Here is a 13,939-nt window from a genome sequence, read left to right on the forward strand (position 1 = left end):
GGGGGGGCAGGCTCGGGGGTTGCAGGATCCCATGGCAGCCCAACCGGTCCGGCAGGTTCGTGTTATCTTGGCGCTGGGGCCTGGGGATTCTGGTAACAACCATCTGGCTGCCAGGCCCTGCACCTGGCTCCCGCCCAGATCCGGGATGCTGCCGGCGGTGGCTCGGTGCCAGGGGCTGCCAGGCAGATGCTGCCCCCCGCCCCAGTGGGATGGGGGGGTGACGGACCGGTTAGCCCCAGAGCAAACCTCCAGATCCAGCAGTCCGGCCCTGAACACCCCCTGCCCCATAGATACACATGGAGGGGTTTGGCCAGGGCTAGGCCCTGCATCCCCTGCTCTGGGAGTGGAGTGGGGGCTAGTGGTTAGAGCAGGGGGGCTGGGAGCCAGGACTCCTGGGTTCTCTCCCTGGCTCTGGGAGGGGAGTGGAGGCTAGTGGTTAGAGCCGGGGGAGGGTTGGGAGCCAGGAGGCCTGGGTTCCCTTTTGACTCTTTCCTGGCCTCCTTTGCACAGCCCTGGAGGACCTCCGCTGCCAACTCAGGGGTGATTATTTGGTGCCACCCCAAGGTGAAGTGCCCCCGGCCCCATTTGTCACCCGCTGCCTGGGTGTCATCCCCGCGCCCGCCCTGTTTGCTCAGCGGGCAGGGTGAGGGCCCAGCCGCCTTCCCCTTTAACTTCCAAGGAACACCTGGGCCCAGCTCCAAGGCCTGCCTGGGGGGCCGGGGGGCGGGGCCGGCGGAGCCCAGGGGGAGGAGCGCAGCCTGGGGAATCATTAACAGGGACAGGACAGAGCCCCGGGCGGAGGATATGAACCCGGATCCCTGGGGCAGGTAGGTGTGGGTTGCAGTGGTTAGAGCAGGGGGGCTGGGAGCCAGGACTCCTGGGTTCTCTCCCCGGGTCTAGGAGGGGAGTGGGGGCTGGGGGTTAGAGCGGGGGGACTGGGAGCCAGGACTTGGTTCTTGGCGGGGAATGGGGGCCTGGGCCCCATTATGGGTCTTTCTTGCTGCTCTTCCCCATTCCTCGATTTTACGAGATTAATCCCTGGCAGGGCTGGTTCTGTTTGTTTGCAGGAAACTATGCCCTGGTGATTAGGTTTTTCCTTGTTGGGAGTCTGGGGGGCAGGAAGGGGAGAGTCTATGGTCTATGATAGAACCCCAGCCCCCCGGCTCGAACCACTGGACCCCCACTCCCCTCCCAGAGCCAGGGAGAGAACCCAGGCGTCCTGTTTCCCAGCGCCCTCCTTCTCTAACCACTAGCCCCCACTCCCCTCCCAGAGCCAGGGAGAGAACCCAGGCGTCCTGGCTTCTAGCCCCCCCCCTCCCCCCGCTCTAACCATTGCACCTCATGCCCTGTCCAGCCCATAGCCCTATAACTCACAGAAATGGAGGTGGGAAACCAAAAACACACCCTTTGAATCTAATCTTATCGCACCTTCCGCTGCAGCGCCCAGCCGTGACCAGGGCGGTGGGGTGTGTCTCTCTTCCCCAAAGCTGGGATCTTGCCCTGAAGCCTTGTCTCCCTCCCTCTAGGGCCTTCGACCGGTGGAGCCCCCCAGGGCAGGAACCCGATTGCCGAGGGCTGGGTCCCGGGGGCACTCACAGGTGCTGATTGGCCCAGGAGAGGTCTGTGCCAGCATGACAGAGGCACCCGTCTGTTTTAGATACTCCTCACTGTGGTATCTGGGGAAACTGAGGCACAGAGAGACCAGGGCCATAGCGCAGCAGGACCTTGAACTCGGGTCTCCCCAGTCTGAAGCTGTCCCTCTGACCCCTAGCCCAGCCTCACGTCTGCCCCCCAGGCCAGACAGGGGTGGGGACCAGCTGTGAGGTGCCCCAGGACAGAGACACCCCTTGGTGTGGGGGTGTTTCCCTACAGATGTCGCTACCTCCTAGGACTGCACCATCGGAGGTGCAGGGTGCTGCGCGTGGGGGCTTGCGGCGAACCGAACAGGGATTAGGCGCCATGCTTTGGACAGGGGACGGGAAGGACTGACGACTGTCAGCTCTGTCTGGGCAGCGCCCGGCCCGACGGGGCCCTGAACTCGGCGACTCTGTGTCTGGGCAGCGCCTGGCTCGATGGGGCCCTGATCTCAGTGATTCTGTGTCTGGCAGTGCCCGGCCCGATGGGGCCCCGATCTCGGTGACTTTGTGTCTGGGCAGCGCCTGGCGCAGAGAGAGAGGACTGACCATCTGACCTGGTGGCCAGGTTGGTTGGCAGAGAGCAGGGTGTGTTGGGGAGGTGTCTGTGTATCTATTTTGTCTGTCTCACTGATTGTGTGTGTGTGTGTGTGTTGGGGGGGTGCCCCCCAACCCCAGCACCACTCGCCACGGGGCTCATGGCGGCCTCCCAGCTGGACTGCCTGGAGGACGCCCCCCCAGGTACCACGGTGACTGAATCCAGCCCCGAATTCTTCTACTCGGAAGGGCAGCGGCTGGCTGTGGAGGCCCTGCTGGCCGGAGGGCAGTCGGCCTACACGCAGCGCCTGGCGCAGGACGGGCTGCGCTCCTTCCTGTCCGACGACGAGCTCCGGCACCTGGCCGAGGCGGCCCGGGATGTCCCAGAGCCAGCGGGGGAGCGGGACGGGGATGCCGATGAGCTCAGCCTCAGCTACTGGCCCGGGTGCTCGGACGAGCCCATCCCCGAACTGGAGCTGGGCTGGCCCCTGGCTGGGAACTGGAAGGGCATCACCCATGCGGAGGTCTACACACACCCGCCGGGGGACGGGGCCCCCAAGGTCAAGGAGCTGGTGCGCCGGAAAATTCAGCAGGCTGCCAAGGTAACAGGGAGCCAGGACGCCTGGGTTCCATCCTCTGCTCCGGTAGAGGAGTGGGGTCTAGTGGTTAGAGCAGCAGGGGCTGGGAGCCAGGACTCCTGGGTTCTATCCCTGGCTCTGGGAGGGGAGTGGGGTCTAGTGGTTAGAGCAGCAGGGGCTGGTGGCCAGGACTCCTGGGTTCTATCCCTGGCTCTGGGAGGGGAGTGGGGTCTAGTGGTTAGAGCAGGGAGGCTGGGAGCCAGGACCCCTGGGTTCTCTCCCCGGCTCTGGGAGGGGAGTGGGGTTAGACCTGTTGTCGGGAGTCCCAGAGGAATGATACCGAGTGCTGGGAGCCCAACCTACCCTGCTCAGTCTCCTCCCCCCCCCCCACACCCGAGCCGGCCGGTCTCTGCCCTGGGGCCGGATGGGAGCCGGCGCCCCCTAGACGGGATGTGTGCAGCAGCTCTTTGTGGGGTGTTTCCCAGGTGGTTGCCATAGTGATGGACGTCTTCACGGACCCCGATATCCTGCTGGATCTGCACGAGGCCGGCATGCAGCGCGGGGTCCCCGTGTACCTGATCCTGGGGGAGCAGCACCTGGCCGCCTTCCTCAGCATGGCAGAGGGCGCCTGCCTCAACGTGCGCTACATGGAGGTGAGGCCTGGCCCCCTGCAGCCCAGCGCCCCCTAGTGCTGCCCTGGGGCAATGGGACGAGCCCTGACTGCCAGGGGAGGGCGCCCCCCTACTGGCCCCCTAGAGGGGAAGGGACTGCAAAGGGAGAAAAGCGGGGGGACCTGCTCTGTGACTGGGATACGGAGATCTGGGGGGTGTTCGACTACGCTCAGGGACCCCAACCCCCTCTGGCTTTGGTTATCTGCCCTGGGGGTGGGGATCCCCCAAATGTTGCTTTGGCCCCAGCTTCTGATTTTGTGCATCCTCCCCCCCCACCCAGAACCTGCGGGTCCGGGTCATTGCGGGCTGCACCTTCTGGAGCCGACAGCACAAACAGGTCACTGGGACCCTGAAGGAGAAATTCCTGCTGATCGATGGGGACACGGTGATAACGGGGAGCTACAGGTGAGGGGGGCATCAGGGATGAATGGGAGGGGAGAGCACTCCCGCCTGGGCCCCCCGCTCTCTGCAGCACCAGGGGGTTTCCTTTAGCATCTCCCGTCTTGTCCCAGCCCTGTGGGGCCTTCTCCACGCCAGCTGAGGGGTCCCCGTACAACCAGCCCCTGCTCCCCACCCCAGAGAGGCCACATCTCAGCACCGGGCCTTGGTCTCTGCAATTGGGTGTCAATGGGGTGGGGGTGGGGGGGTTGTGTGAGGGGGACGGACCCGGCCGGCTGGGCAGCGAGGCTGAGAACGTACTGAACTCAGTTCACGAGTGGAGAGAAAAGCTCTCGGTTTAAGCAGTGTTGGGATGCGCGGATCATACGGCGGGTGCCAAGATGCGGGGCATCGTGGGTGCTGGCGGGTGTGTGTGTGTTGGGGGTGATATACCACCCCTTTGTGCTTTGCAGAAGGGAGAGTGCCCCCTGGTGAGCCCCCTACTGGGGAGGGGTCAGCACCCCCATGCTGCAGAAGGGGAATCCTGCAGCAGAGCATGGGGAAGGGACCAGACCCCTAGATCCCGCAATGTGTTTGTGACAGTATTAGGGGCTGAGATGGGAATAGAACCCAGGAGTCCTGGCTCCCAGCCCCCCTCCTCTAACCACTAGACTCCACTCCCCTCCCAGAGCCAGAACCCAGGAGTCCTGGCTCCCAGTCCCCCCCTGCTCTTACCACTAGACCCCTCTCCCCTCCCAGAGCTGAGGAGAGAACCCAGGAGTCCTGGCTCCCAGCCCCCTCCACCCTCCACTCTAACCACTCTTTAACTGATGACTCCATCACTCTCTCTGGGCTCCAGACCTCATGGTGACATCACTCACTGTGACATCACGGTGCAGTGATGACATCACTCACTGTGACATCACCAGGCTCTGGCTGGAATGGGCCAATGAGAATCTTGCAGCCGTATTGTGAGGTCATTGCTGCTGGGCTACTCATTCTGGGCAAGGGGGCTCGGGGCAGCACTGAGCTGTCTGCAGCGCCCACGGCCGGTAGCCCAGAGCGACCCAGTTAGCGACAGACACGTTCGGAGGGGCTGGGCGTCCGGATCCTCCAGCCAGACCCTGGTTCTGAACTCACCGAGTCCTGGCGGCTCCCACCTGGTTCTGGAGTGACTGGATCCGAGCAGTTGGGATCCAACTCATTCCCTGGTTCTGAGGTTGCTGGAGTGGCGCGGATCCAGACTCCGCTTCTGAAGTTGCTGGATCCAGGAGGGCTGGATCCAGACCCTGATTCTGACATCCCCTCTGCGGGGTGGACCCAGACCCCAGTTCTGAAGTTGCTGGGTCAGGAGGGCTGGGACCTGATTCTGATGTCCCCGGAGCAGCCTGGATCCAGACCCTGGTTCTGAAGTCGCTGGAGCAGGAGGGCTGGGACCTGGTTCTAACGTCCCCGGCGTGGCCCGGATCCAGACCCTGGTTCTAAAGTCGCTGGAGCAGGAGGGCTGGGACCTGGTTCTGACGTCCTCGGAGCGGCCCGGATCCAGACTCTGGTTCTGAAGTTGCTGGAGCAGGAGGGCCGGGACCTGGTTCTGACGTCCCTGGAGCAGCCCGGATCCAGCCTCCGGTTCTGCTCTCCCCATCTGTGTGATCCCCCTGCTGCTCACATGCTGCCCCTGCTGGCGCTCTCTCTCGTGTTGGCGCTGCCCGGCGCCAGCCCCAAGGAGTGCTTCTTCTGCGAGATGACATCCTCCCGCCACTGCCCCAGCACCCGCATGAGCTGCGCCCCGGACGAGGATTGCTTCGTGGGGCACGGCGCCGCCCTGGGCGTCTCCCTCATCCAGACCAAGGGCTGCACCCGGGCCATGCGCTGCGGCAAGGAGCACCCCGTCACCCACATGGGGGTGACCTACAGCCTGGTCACCCAGTGCTGCAAGGGCAGCCTGTGTAACGGGGCCAGCGCCCGCCCGCGAGGACCCGGCATGGGCTTGCAGCTGGTGCTGGGCATGGCTGTCCTGCTGGGGGCACTGTGAGAGACTGGGGCGGGTGTGTGTGTGTGCGCGTGAAGAGGCGTTGGAGGAATAAAGCCCTGGCACAGGGCGACGGCTGGTGTGGTTGTCTCTGCGCCGAGCTAGGGGTCCTGGGGTCCCCAGCCCCGCAGGTTGTGGGGGACCTGGGTGCCATGGGGATCCGGGTGAGGAGTCAGCAGAGTTGGGGTGGATTAAACGAGGCGGGGGGACAGGACAGCAGGAAGTGAGAACTGGGAATAGGACCCAGGTGTCCAGGTGTGAATGCAGACTCATGCAGGGGGGATTGGAAATGGGAATAGGACCCAGGCGTCCGGGGGTGCACGCAGAGTCATGGGGGATGAGAAGGGGAGTTGGGGGGGATGGCAAACTGGGAATGGAACCCAGGCATCCGGGAGTGAATGTAGAGTCATGCAGGAGGTATTGGAAACTGGGAATAGGACCCAGGTGTCCGGGGGTGCACGCAGAGTCATGGGGGCTGGGAAGGGGAGTGGGGGGATCCCCAATCTCAGCTGGGCCTGTGGCCGTCCGCTTCCCTAAGTGCCCCCTGCCTCGTGGCCTCAGTGCGTAGGGACAAGGAGAGCGCAGCGCTGGGCAGGGGGTCCCGGTAGAACCAGGTGGTCGCCCCTCAGCACCGGGCAGCGGGGTGCGACGTCGCTGTTCACACTCCCCTGAGCGGACGCTGTCCTGCGGGGAAGGTGCCGTTTGCCCCGGGGGGGGGGCGTTCAGGGTCCCCCATTTCCCAGCATTTTATTTTCCTTGGGTACGTTTCAATTTTGTTCGTTCAGAACATTTAATTTTTCTCATTCTCTCCCTGTCTCCCGTCCCCCTGCACCCCACTTGCCCCTCCCCCACTCACCCCGCCCCCCCACTCCGCTATCCTCTGGTCCCTCTCCCATCCCCCTGCACTCCACTCGCCCCTCCCCCACCACTGTCCTCACTTGCACCCCACCATCCCCCATTCACCCCTCCACCATCCCGCCTGCACCCCATTATCCCCCATTCACCCCTTTTGCACCCATTATCCCCCCTCACCCTTCCTGCACCCCACTTGAACCTTCCCCACCCCTCCTGCACCCCGATATCCCCCCACTCACCCCTGCACCCCATTGTTCTCCCACCCTCCCTGCTGCACCCCACTCTCCTCCCTGGCCTTGCACATCTTGCTATCCTCCTTCCCCTCTCCCTCCTGCACCCCACTATCCCCCCACCCCCTCCGCAGCTTCACATGGAGCGACGCCCGGCTGAGCCGCCAGCTGGTGACGTTGCTGACGGGCGAGATCGCCGGGGCCTTCGACCGCGAGTTCCGGACCCTCTACGCTGCCTCCCGCCCGCTGGCGCCCGCCCGGGCCCCCCCCGCCCAGCCCCCCGGCCCCTCCTCGGGACGGCCGCCCCAACGGCCAGCCCGCCCCCTACCGCAGCGAGCTGGGCGGGCTGCAGCTCTCCAAGGGCGCCCACCGGGTGGTCGAGCGCCGCTCCGTGGCCCCCCAGCCCGTGGCCAAGAGCCGGGCCGGGGAGTGGGAGCTGGTGCGGGTCACCCGGGCCACGGTGGGCGACGAGCTGCCCGCCCTGCCCCGGCGCCTGGGCCCCGAGGGCCACAGCGCCCTGAGCGACGTGGACCGGGGCAGCCGCCCAGGCCGGCTGGCGGGCGCCGCGGGGCAGAGACCCAGCAAGTCCCTCTGGGACCTGAGCCGCCTCTCCCAGCTCTCCGGCTCCAGCGATGGCCCCGAGCCGGGGGACGAGGCGAAGGTGAGCGGGCAGTGCCAGGCCAGGGAGCGGGAGGGGGGTGGGCTGTGAATCCTGGGGGGCAGGGCTGGGGATTTGGGGGGTTCACTGTATATCCTGGGGGGCAGGGCTGGGGATTTGGGGGCCCTGTGTATCCTGGGGGAGGGGGCAGGGCTTTAGGATATGGGGGTCCCCTGTGTATCCCAGGTTTGGGATTTGGAGGGACTGTGTATCCCAAGGTGGGGGCTGGGGATCAGGGCTCCTGTGTATCCCAGGGAGGGGGCAGACCTGGGGGCCCAGGGCCGGAGATTGCCCCACTCCCATGCGTCCCAGGCGGGGCTGGGGGTGGCGTGATGCCCCCCCTGCATCTCCAGTCCCAGCTGCACCCTGGGCCCTGCCTTAGTGCAACATCTCCTCCGCCCTGGGTCAATATTGACCCAGGTGCCGCTCCCGGCTCTGCCCCACGGGGCCTTTGCCCTCCTTGGGCGAGCTGTGGGGCAGAGGGGGAGCAGCGCCGCTCCCCCAGGCCCTGCCACCCCCTGAATTCCCAGCTGCGTCTCCCCTGCTCCAGTGTCTCCTTCCCTCCCGTCTTTCCCTTCCCTCCCTCGTCCCCTGGCTCTTCGCCATCCTCCCTTTCTCCTTTGCTGCCATTGGGGCTGGGGGCGGGGCAGAGGTGGCATGGCACTGCGGGATCCTGCCCCCCCCCAAACCCTCTGTGCTGAGGGACCCTGGGGCAGGGTGAAGAAATGCTGGAGCGGGGGGTCGTGGCAGGGACCCCCCCAGGAAGATCTGTGGGGGGGGAATTCAGGGATGGGGGATATACAGGGGGGCGCAGGGACCCATTTGGTGGGAAGATGGGGGGGGTAAGAGGGTGGGGGCTGGGCTGGGGAGATGGGGGTACAGGGTTGGAAGGATTTGGGGGGTAGGTGGAGCTGCTGGGACATGGGCAAGAGAGCCCTGAGGGGGGCATGGCAGGGGGAGAGGTTTGGGGGTCAGAGAGGCTCTGGGGTGGGATGATGGGGCAGAGGATGCTGGGCTGGGGGGCAGGGGGCACTGGGTGGGGAGACAGGCAAGGGGTACAGGGGTGCTCCCAGATGGTACTAACTCTCCCTTGGGGGGCTGCCCCCCATCCCTCTCCCCAGGGCAAGCACAAGTGGGGCACGCAGGACACGCCAGCCCGGGCGCTGATGCGGCGGAGGGGCGTGCCCCCTGCCAGCGAGGAGCCCCGCCAGCCCCTCATCTTCCTGTCGCCCGCCTACATGCCCCCGCCGCAGGGCTACCGGGCCTTGGGCCGGCTGCAGGGGCAGCTCTACCACGGGCCTACCGCCCTGCCCCGCGTCTGGGGGGCCCCCCACGGCTACAGCAGGGAGCGTCGCTATTGAACGGGCGCCTACCAGTATCAGCGGGCCGAGGGGAGGGGAATGAGACCCCCCCCCATCTCCCCAGGCTGCTCCCAACTGGGGCAGGCCAGTAGGTTACACCGGACCCAGCGTGTGAGCAGGAGGCAGTTATATTGGTGTTACTGGGAGGAAGCGGAGCCGGCGTATGGGCTATACGGGAACGCCCTGAACGCTCCGGGCCTTGTTTTCAGCCCGGGGTTTAACTGGGGTTGAAAAGCCGAGGCTAGGAAGTCATTGGAATCAACCCGGCCCTGGGCGCCACGGTAACGGTGTTACTGGGAGGAACTGGGGGGCCTGGCGGGGGCCAGGGCTCGGTGCTTTGCAGCCCTGCGAGTGGGCGAGTACGGATTATACTGGGACACGAAACTGGGAGGTGGAGGATGATTTTGGGCAGCTCAGCTCCACTCGGGGCACAGGGCTGGCAGGCACCGGGCATGCCCCCCCTCCACGGCACTGCTGGAGCTAATGTGTGTGTGGGGGGGAGGGGGGGCGCTGATTAAGCTGGCATGATCTGGGAGCGTAGATTTCCTCCCACGCCTCAGGGGTGAACTGGACTGGAACCTGGCAGCTACGGGGGTGCTGGAGCGTTACTGGGAGCAGCTGGGACAATGGGACTGGCTTTGGGAGAGGGGGTTAGGGGAAGCCCCCGGGGCATTTCCAGGCAGGGCTGGTGGCTATACTGGGATGAACTGGGATTCCAGTGCCACACCAGAGGGCTGGGGAGTAGCGCTGTGAAGGAGCCGGAGCCCAAGCAACTGGGAGAAGAACTGGGTTTTAATGGGGTCTAGGGGTTAGAGCAGGAATAGGCTGGGAGCCAGGACTCCTGGGTTCTAACCCCCTGCTCAGGGATGGGGGGTCCAGTGGGTAGAGCAGGGGGGGGTCTGGGAACCTGGGTTCTGTTGCCAGGTTGCACGCTGATGAGGGATGATAATTATGTACAAAACACCAAAACAAATTGTCTATTCCAGTTGAAAGAGGGAGTTTTGTTTCCTTGCCGCATTTACCCTCCACCTGCTGGTTTGGGACTGTGGAGCAGGGGCCCCATCAGGGCCTAGAGCCCCAGCTCCTGGAGTCATGAGACCTTTGTTGGGCCTCCACTGTCAATTAACAAGGCACCTCCTGACCTCTGAGGCTTGGGAGAAAGATTGAGGGGTGGGGCAGGGAGAAACGTGACTGACCCTTGCTGGGGTCTGAGGGAGCTTGAGCCAATTGCTCCCCACTGGGGAACTTGCTATAGGGGTGGGGCCTTCACTCCCAGCCCCACTGCTCTGGGCCTCTGTGGGGCAGAAGGGAAAGATGCCTTCACATTCTCCCCCCCCGCCATCAGAGAAACCGCAGGGCTGCCAATGGGAGGTGGGAGGAGACCCCCCTGCAGTGGTAACCCCTAGGCCCCTCCCCCCACACGGAGAGAGACAGGGTGGGAGCTCAGGGACCCTCGCCTTTGCGTCAGACTTGCTCCGTCCGGCCTCTCGGCTCCCTCCCGCATTCCCAGCTTGGGGGCAGCACTCCCCCCGCAGGAAAGTCAGCAGGAGTTGGGGTCCACGGGGCTGCAGAGAAGAAAAATGGGGAGGTGGACTCAGGGGGACCCCACAAATGGGACCACAGGCCCCTCCCCCACCCACTAAGCGCTTCTGGGCTCTTGCCACCTTAGAAGTGTCACGGACTCACAGATCGTGCCCACTCTTGGCCCCGTGCGGTCCGTGGGGGGTGCCCCTTTCAGTGCGACAGCCCTTCTCGAGGGTCCACTCTCTCTCGGGGTCAGGCCCCACCACCTCCTGGAGCCGCACCTCTCTGAGCCTTAGCACGTCTGTCTCTCGACGTGGGCCCCCTCAGGGAGTCCACTCGCTCTGGACCCCCGGGGCCTCCACTCCCCAAAGGAGTTGATGCCACCCTGTTCTCTTGACCGGAGCGACTCTCAGACAGTGTAAAACAAGAGGCACCAGAGCTAATGTCTACTTTCCACAGGGTAACAACCTACTACTGATACCGGCAGCAGACACACGTTTCAGAGCCGTTTGGGTCTCACGCAGGGCTCGTTGAGAGAAGTATAGGGGCACATTTGCTGAGGCCCCACCCATTTCACTCCAATTACAGGCAAGTTGTGGGGGGCCCAAAGCCCTGGTACAACTGTCCCCACTTTCATAAGCCCTGGCCACCCCCCCACCCCCTTGGGGCATGAGCAGGGATCGAACACACAACTAGAGCCAGGGGAGGTGGGTTTTCCATATTACAGGAAATGCCACGGCTTTGAAGTTTCAGCTGTTCTGAAACATTTTTCACAACTTCCTCCAAAACTATAGTTTTTTAAATACACAAAAGGGTTTTTTATTTTTTGAAAAAAGAGGGAGTCAAAACTTGGCCCTCCTGTGTTTGGATTTTTATCATAACCAAGTGTTTTGACCGACCAGGCCCTGGTCTTGGGAGGAAAAACGTTTGCAGGAAAAATGGCAGCCGTTGAGTGCCTTGTTTGACCTCTCTTGTAAAAAAAGCTGATAGCAAACAATGAATTGGGGGGGGGGGGGAGAAAAATCAAAAGATTCTGCTCCCAAAGCACCAAGTTTTCCCTCCCCCCTAAATGAAATTTCATCCAAGTCAGACATGCGTTTTCCGAAGCGTTTTTGTTTTCAGGGAGCGGGGGATCAAAATCCCTTTTGATGAAAACCCAGCCAGCTTCACACCCCACCTCCAGAGAAGGAGGAACCAGGTTGCCAGGCCAGATAGGCCCATGGTGATCATCTGGTCTGACCTCCTGCGTAACACACGCCACGACAAACTCCTCGGAAACACGACACGGGCGCAGCCGACGCCTGCCTGAGTTTGCTGGGAGCCTGAGCTGGGGGGGCTGACAGCGGGTGGGTGGATCCAGAGGGCCACAGACTCGGTGTAGAAGGGAGGGGGGCAAAAATCTCCTGCCCCCACCCACCTGCGTGGAGGTGCACGGTGTATGGGCTGCCTCGCGACGACTTGTGAAGCCAGATCCCGGGCACCTGCCCCAGCAGCCCCAGCACGTCTTCATACCCTGCTTCCCGGCTCAGCACCACCAGGTCCAGGTCGTGGTCCCGCCGCACGGCCTCCAGCAACTTGGGCAGCCCTAGGCCCAGGGGGAAGGGGCGCAGGATATTCCACAGAAAGGGGGCGAGGGTGGCAGCCACACCTGAGGACAGACACACCAAGAGATCAGAAGCAGAGGCACATGGGACCCTGGAGATTGCAGCCAGCTCAAACCCTAGAACCTAGGAGTCCTGGTCTAACCACTAGACCCCACTCCCCTCCCAGCACCAGGGCTAGAACCCAGGAGTCCTGGCTCCCAGCCACTCTTCCCCTGCTCTAACCACTGGACCCCACTCCCCTCCCGGTGCCAGGGCTAGAACCCAGGAGTCCTGGCTCCCAACTCTGCACTTTAATCACCTCTGTCTCCCATGGATTTCCGTCTCTTCGACCGAGCAGGCTTCTTCGGCTGTTGGCGTGCCAGGTCCCCTCTTCCGGGGCGGCAGGAGGCAGAGAACCTGGGATCCGAGTGCGGGGCTGGCTGTGACTGGCTGTTGCATGGCGCTGGACTGGGAGGGCCCCCCGGGGCTGGTGCGGATTCATCTGCCAATGCTAGAAAGGGGAGAAAAGTAACAGAATTTACAGCCAAAAAAGAAATCACTAGCACTGACCAGAGATAAAGCAGCAACAGGGCCGCAGGGTGGGTCAGACACCCCCGGGGGAAGATCAAGGCGAGATACAGCCGGTGTGCACCCACCCACTGCCCCCGCCTGCCTGCCAAACGTCGTCCTCAGCGTGCAGAATCTCAGCACTCCTCGAAACAAAAAATTACATCTCACCATTTGGGCCGCAACAAACTGCTCAAAAACATGAAACAGGCACAGCTGACACCTGCCTGAGTTTGCTGGGAGCCTGAGCTGGGGGGGCGAACAGCAGGTGGGTGGATCCAGAGGGCCACAGACTCGGTGTAGAAGGGAGAGGGGCAAAAATCTCCCGTCCCCACCCACCTGCCTGGAGATGCACGGTGTATGGGCTGCCTCTCGATGACTTGTGAAGCCAGATCCCGGGCACCTGCCCCAGCAGCCCCAGCACATCTTCATACCCTGCTTCCCGGCTCAGCGCCACCAGGTCCAGGTCATGGTCCCGTCGCACGGCCTCCAGCAACCTGGGCAGCCCCAGGCCCAGGGGGAAGGGGTGCAGGACATGCCCCAGAAAGGGGGCGAGGGTGGCAGCCACACCTGGGGAGAGACACCAAGAGATCAGAAGCAGAGGCACATGGGACCTACAAGATTGGAGCCAGCTCAACCCCTAGAACCTAGGAGTCCTGTTCTAACCACTAGACCCCACTCTCCTCCCGGTGCTAGGACTAGAACCTAGGAGTCCTGGCTCCCAGCCCACCTGCTCTAACCACTAGACCCCACTCCCCTCCCAGAGTCAGGGATAGAAGCCAGGAATCCTGGTTCCCAGCCCCCTCTTCCCCTGCTCTAACCACTGGACCCCACTCCCCTCCTGATGCCAGGGATTGTACCCAGGAGTCCTGGCTCCCAACTCTGCACTTTAACCACCTCTGTCTCCCATGGATTTCCGTCTCTTCGACCGAGCAGGCTTCTTCGGCCGGCGGCGCGCCAGGTCCCCTCCTCCGGGGCGGCAGGAAGCAGAGGACCTGGGATCCGAGCACAGGACTGGCTGTGACTGGCTGCTGCATGGGGCTGGACTGGGGGTGCCCCCTGGGGCTGGTGCGGATTCATCTGCCAATGCTAGAAAGGGGAGAAAAGTAACAACCTACAGCCAAAAAAAATCCCTGACGCTGACCAGAGATAAAGCAGCAACAGGGCCGCAGGGTGGGTCAGTCAGAGACCCCCGGGGGAGGAGATCAAGGCTGAGATACAGCCCGTGTGCACCCACCCACTGCCCCTGCCTGCCCGCCAAACGCCTCCTCAGTGTGCAAAATCTCAGGACAACTCGAAATGAAAAATGAAGTGTCTCACTGTTCGGGCCGCGA

At 63.5% G+C, this 13,939-nt stretch overlaps 1 protein-coding gene across 1 annotated transcript; it reads left to right on the forward strand.

Moving 5' to 3' along the window:
• The first annotated feature begins 2,303 nt into the window (after positions 1–2,303).
• Positions 2,304–9,076, forward strand: FAM83E (family with sequence similarity 83 member E). Its single transcript, XM_026659141.1, has 7 exons — positions 2,304–2,773; positions 3,235–3,402; positions 3,701–3,825; positions 7,047–7,182; positions 7,229–7,372; positions 7,418–7,573; positions 8,698–9,076. Exons 1-7 carry the CDS (start codon positions 2,333–2,335, stop codon positions 8,929–8,931), a joined length of 1,404 nt encoding a protein of 467 aa, XP_026514926.1. The 5' UTR covers positions 2,304–2,332; the 3' UTR covers positions 8,932–9,076.
• Positions 9,077–13,939: the final 4,863 nt, after the last annotated feature.

The sequence above is a fragment of the Terrapene carolina genome, unplaced genomic scaffold (assembly GCF_002925995.2).
Source record: "Terrapene carolina triunguis isolate 2854851 unplaced genomic scaffold, T_m_triunguis-2.0 Scaffold585, whole genome shotgun sequence".
Classification (NCBI taxonomy): Eukaryota; Metazoa; Chordata; order Testudines; family Emydidae; genus Terrapene; species Terrapene triunguis.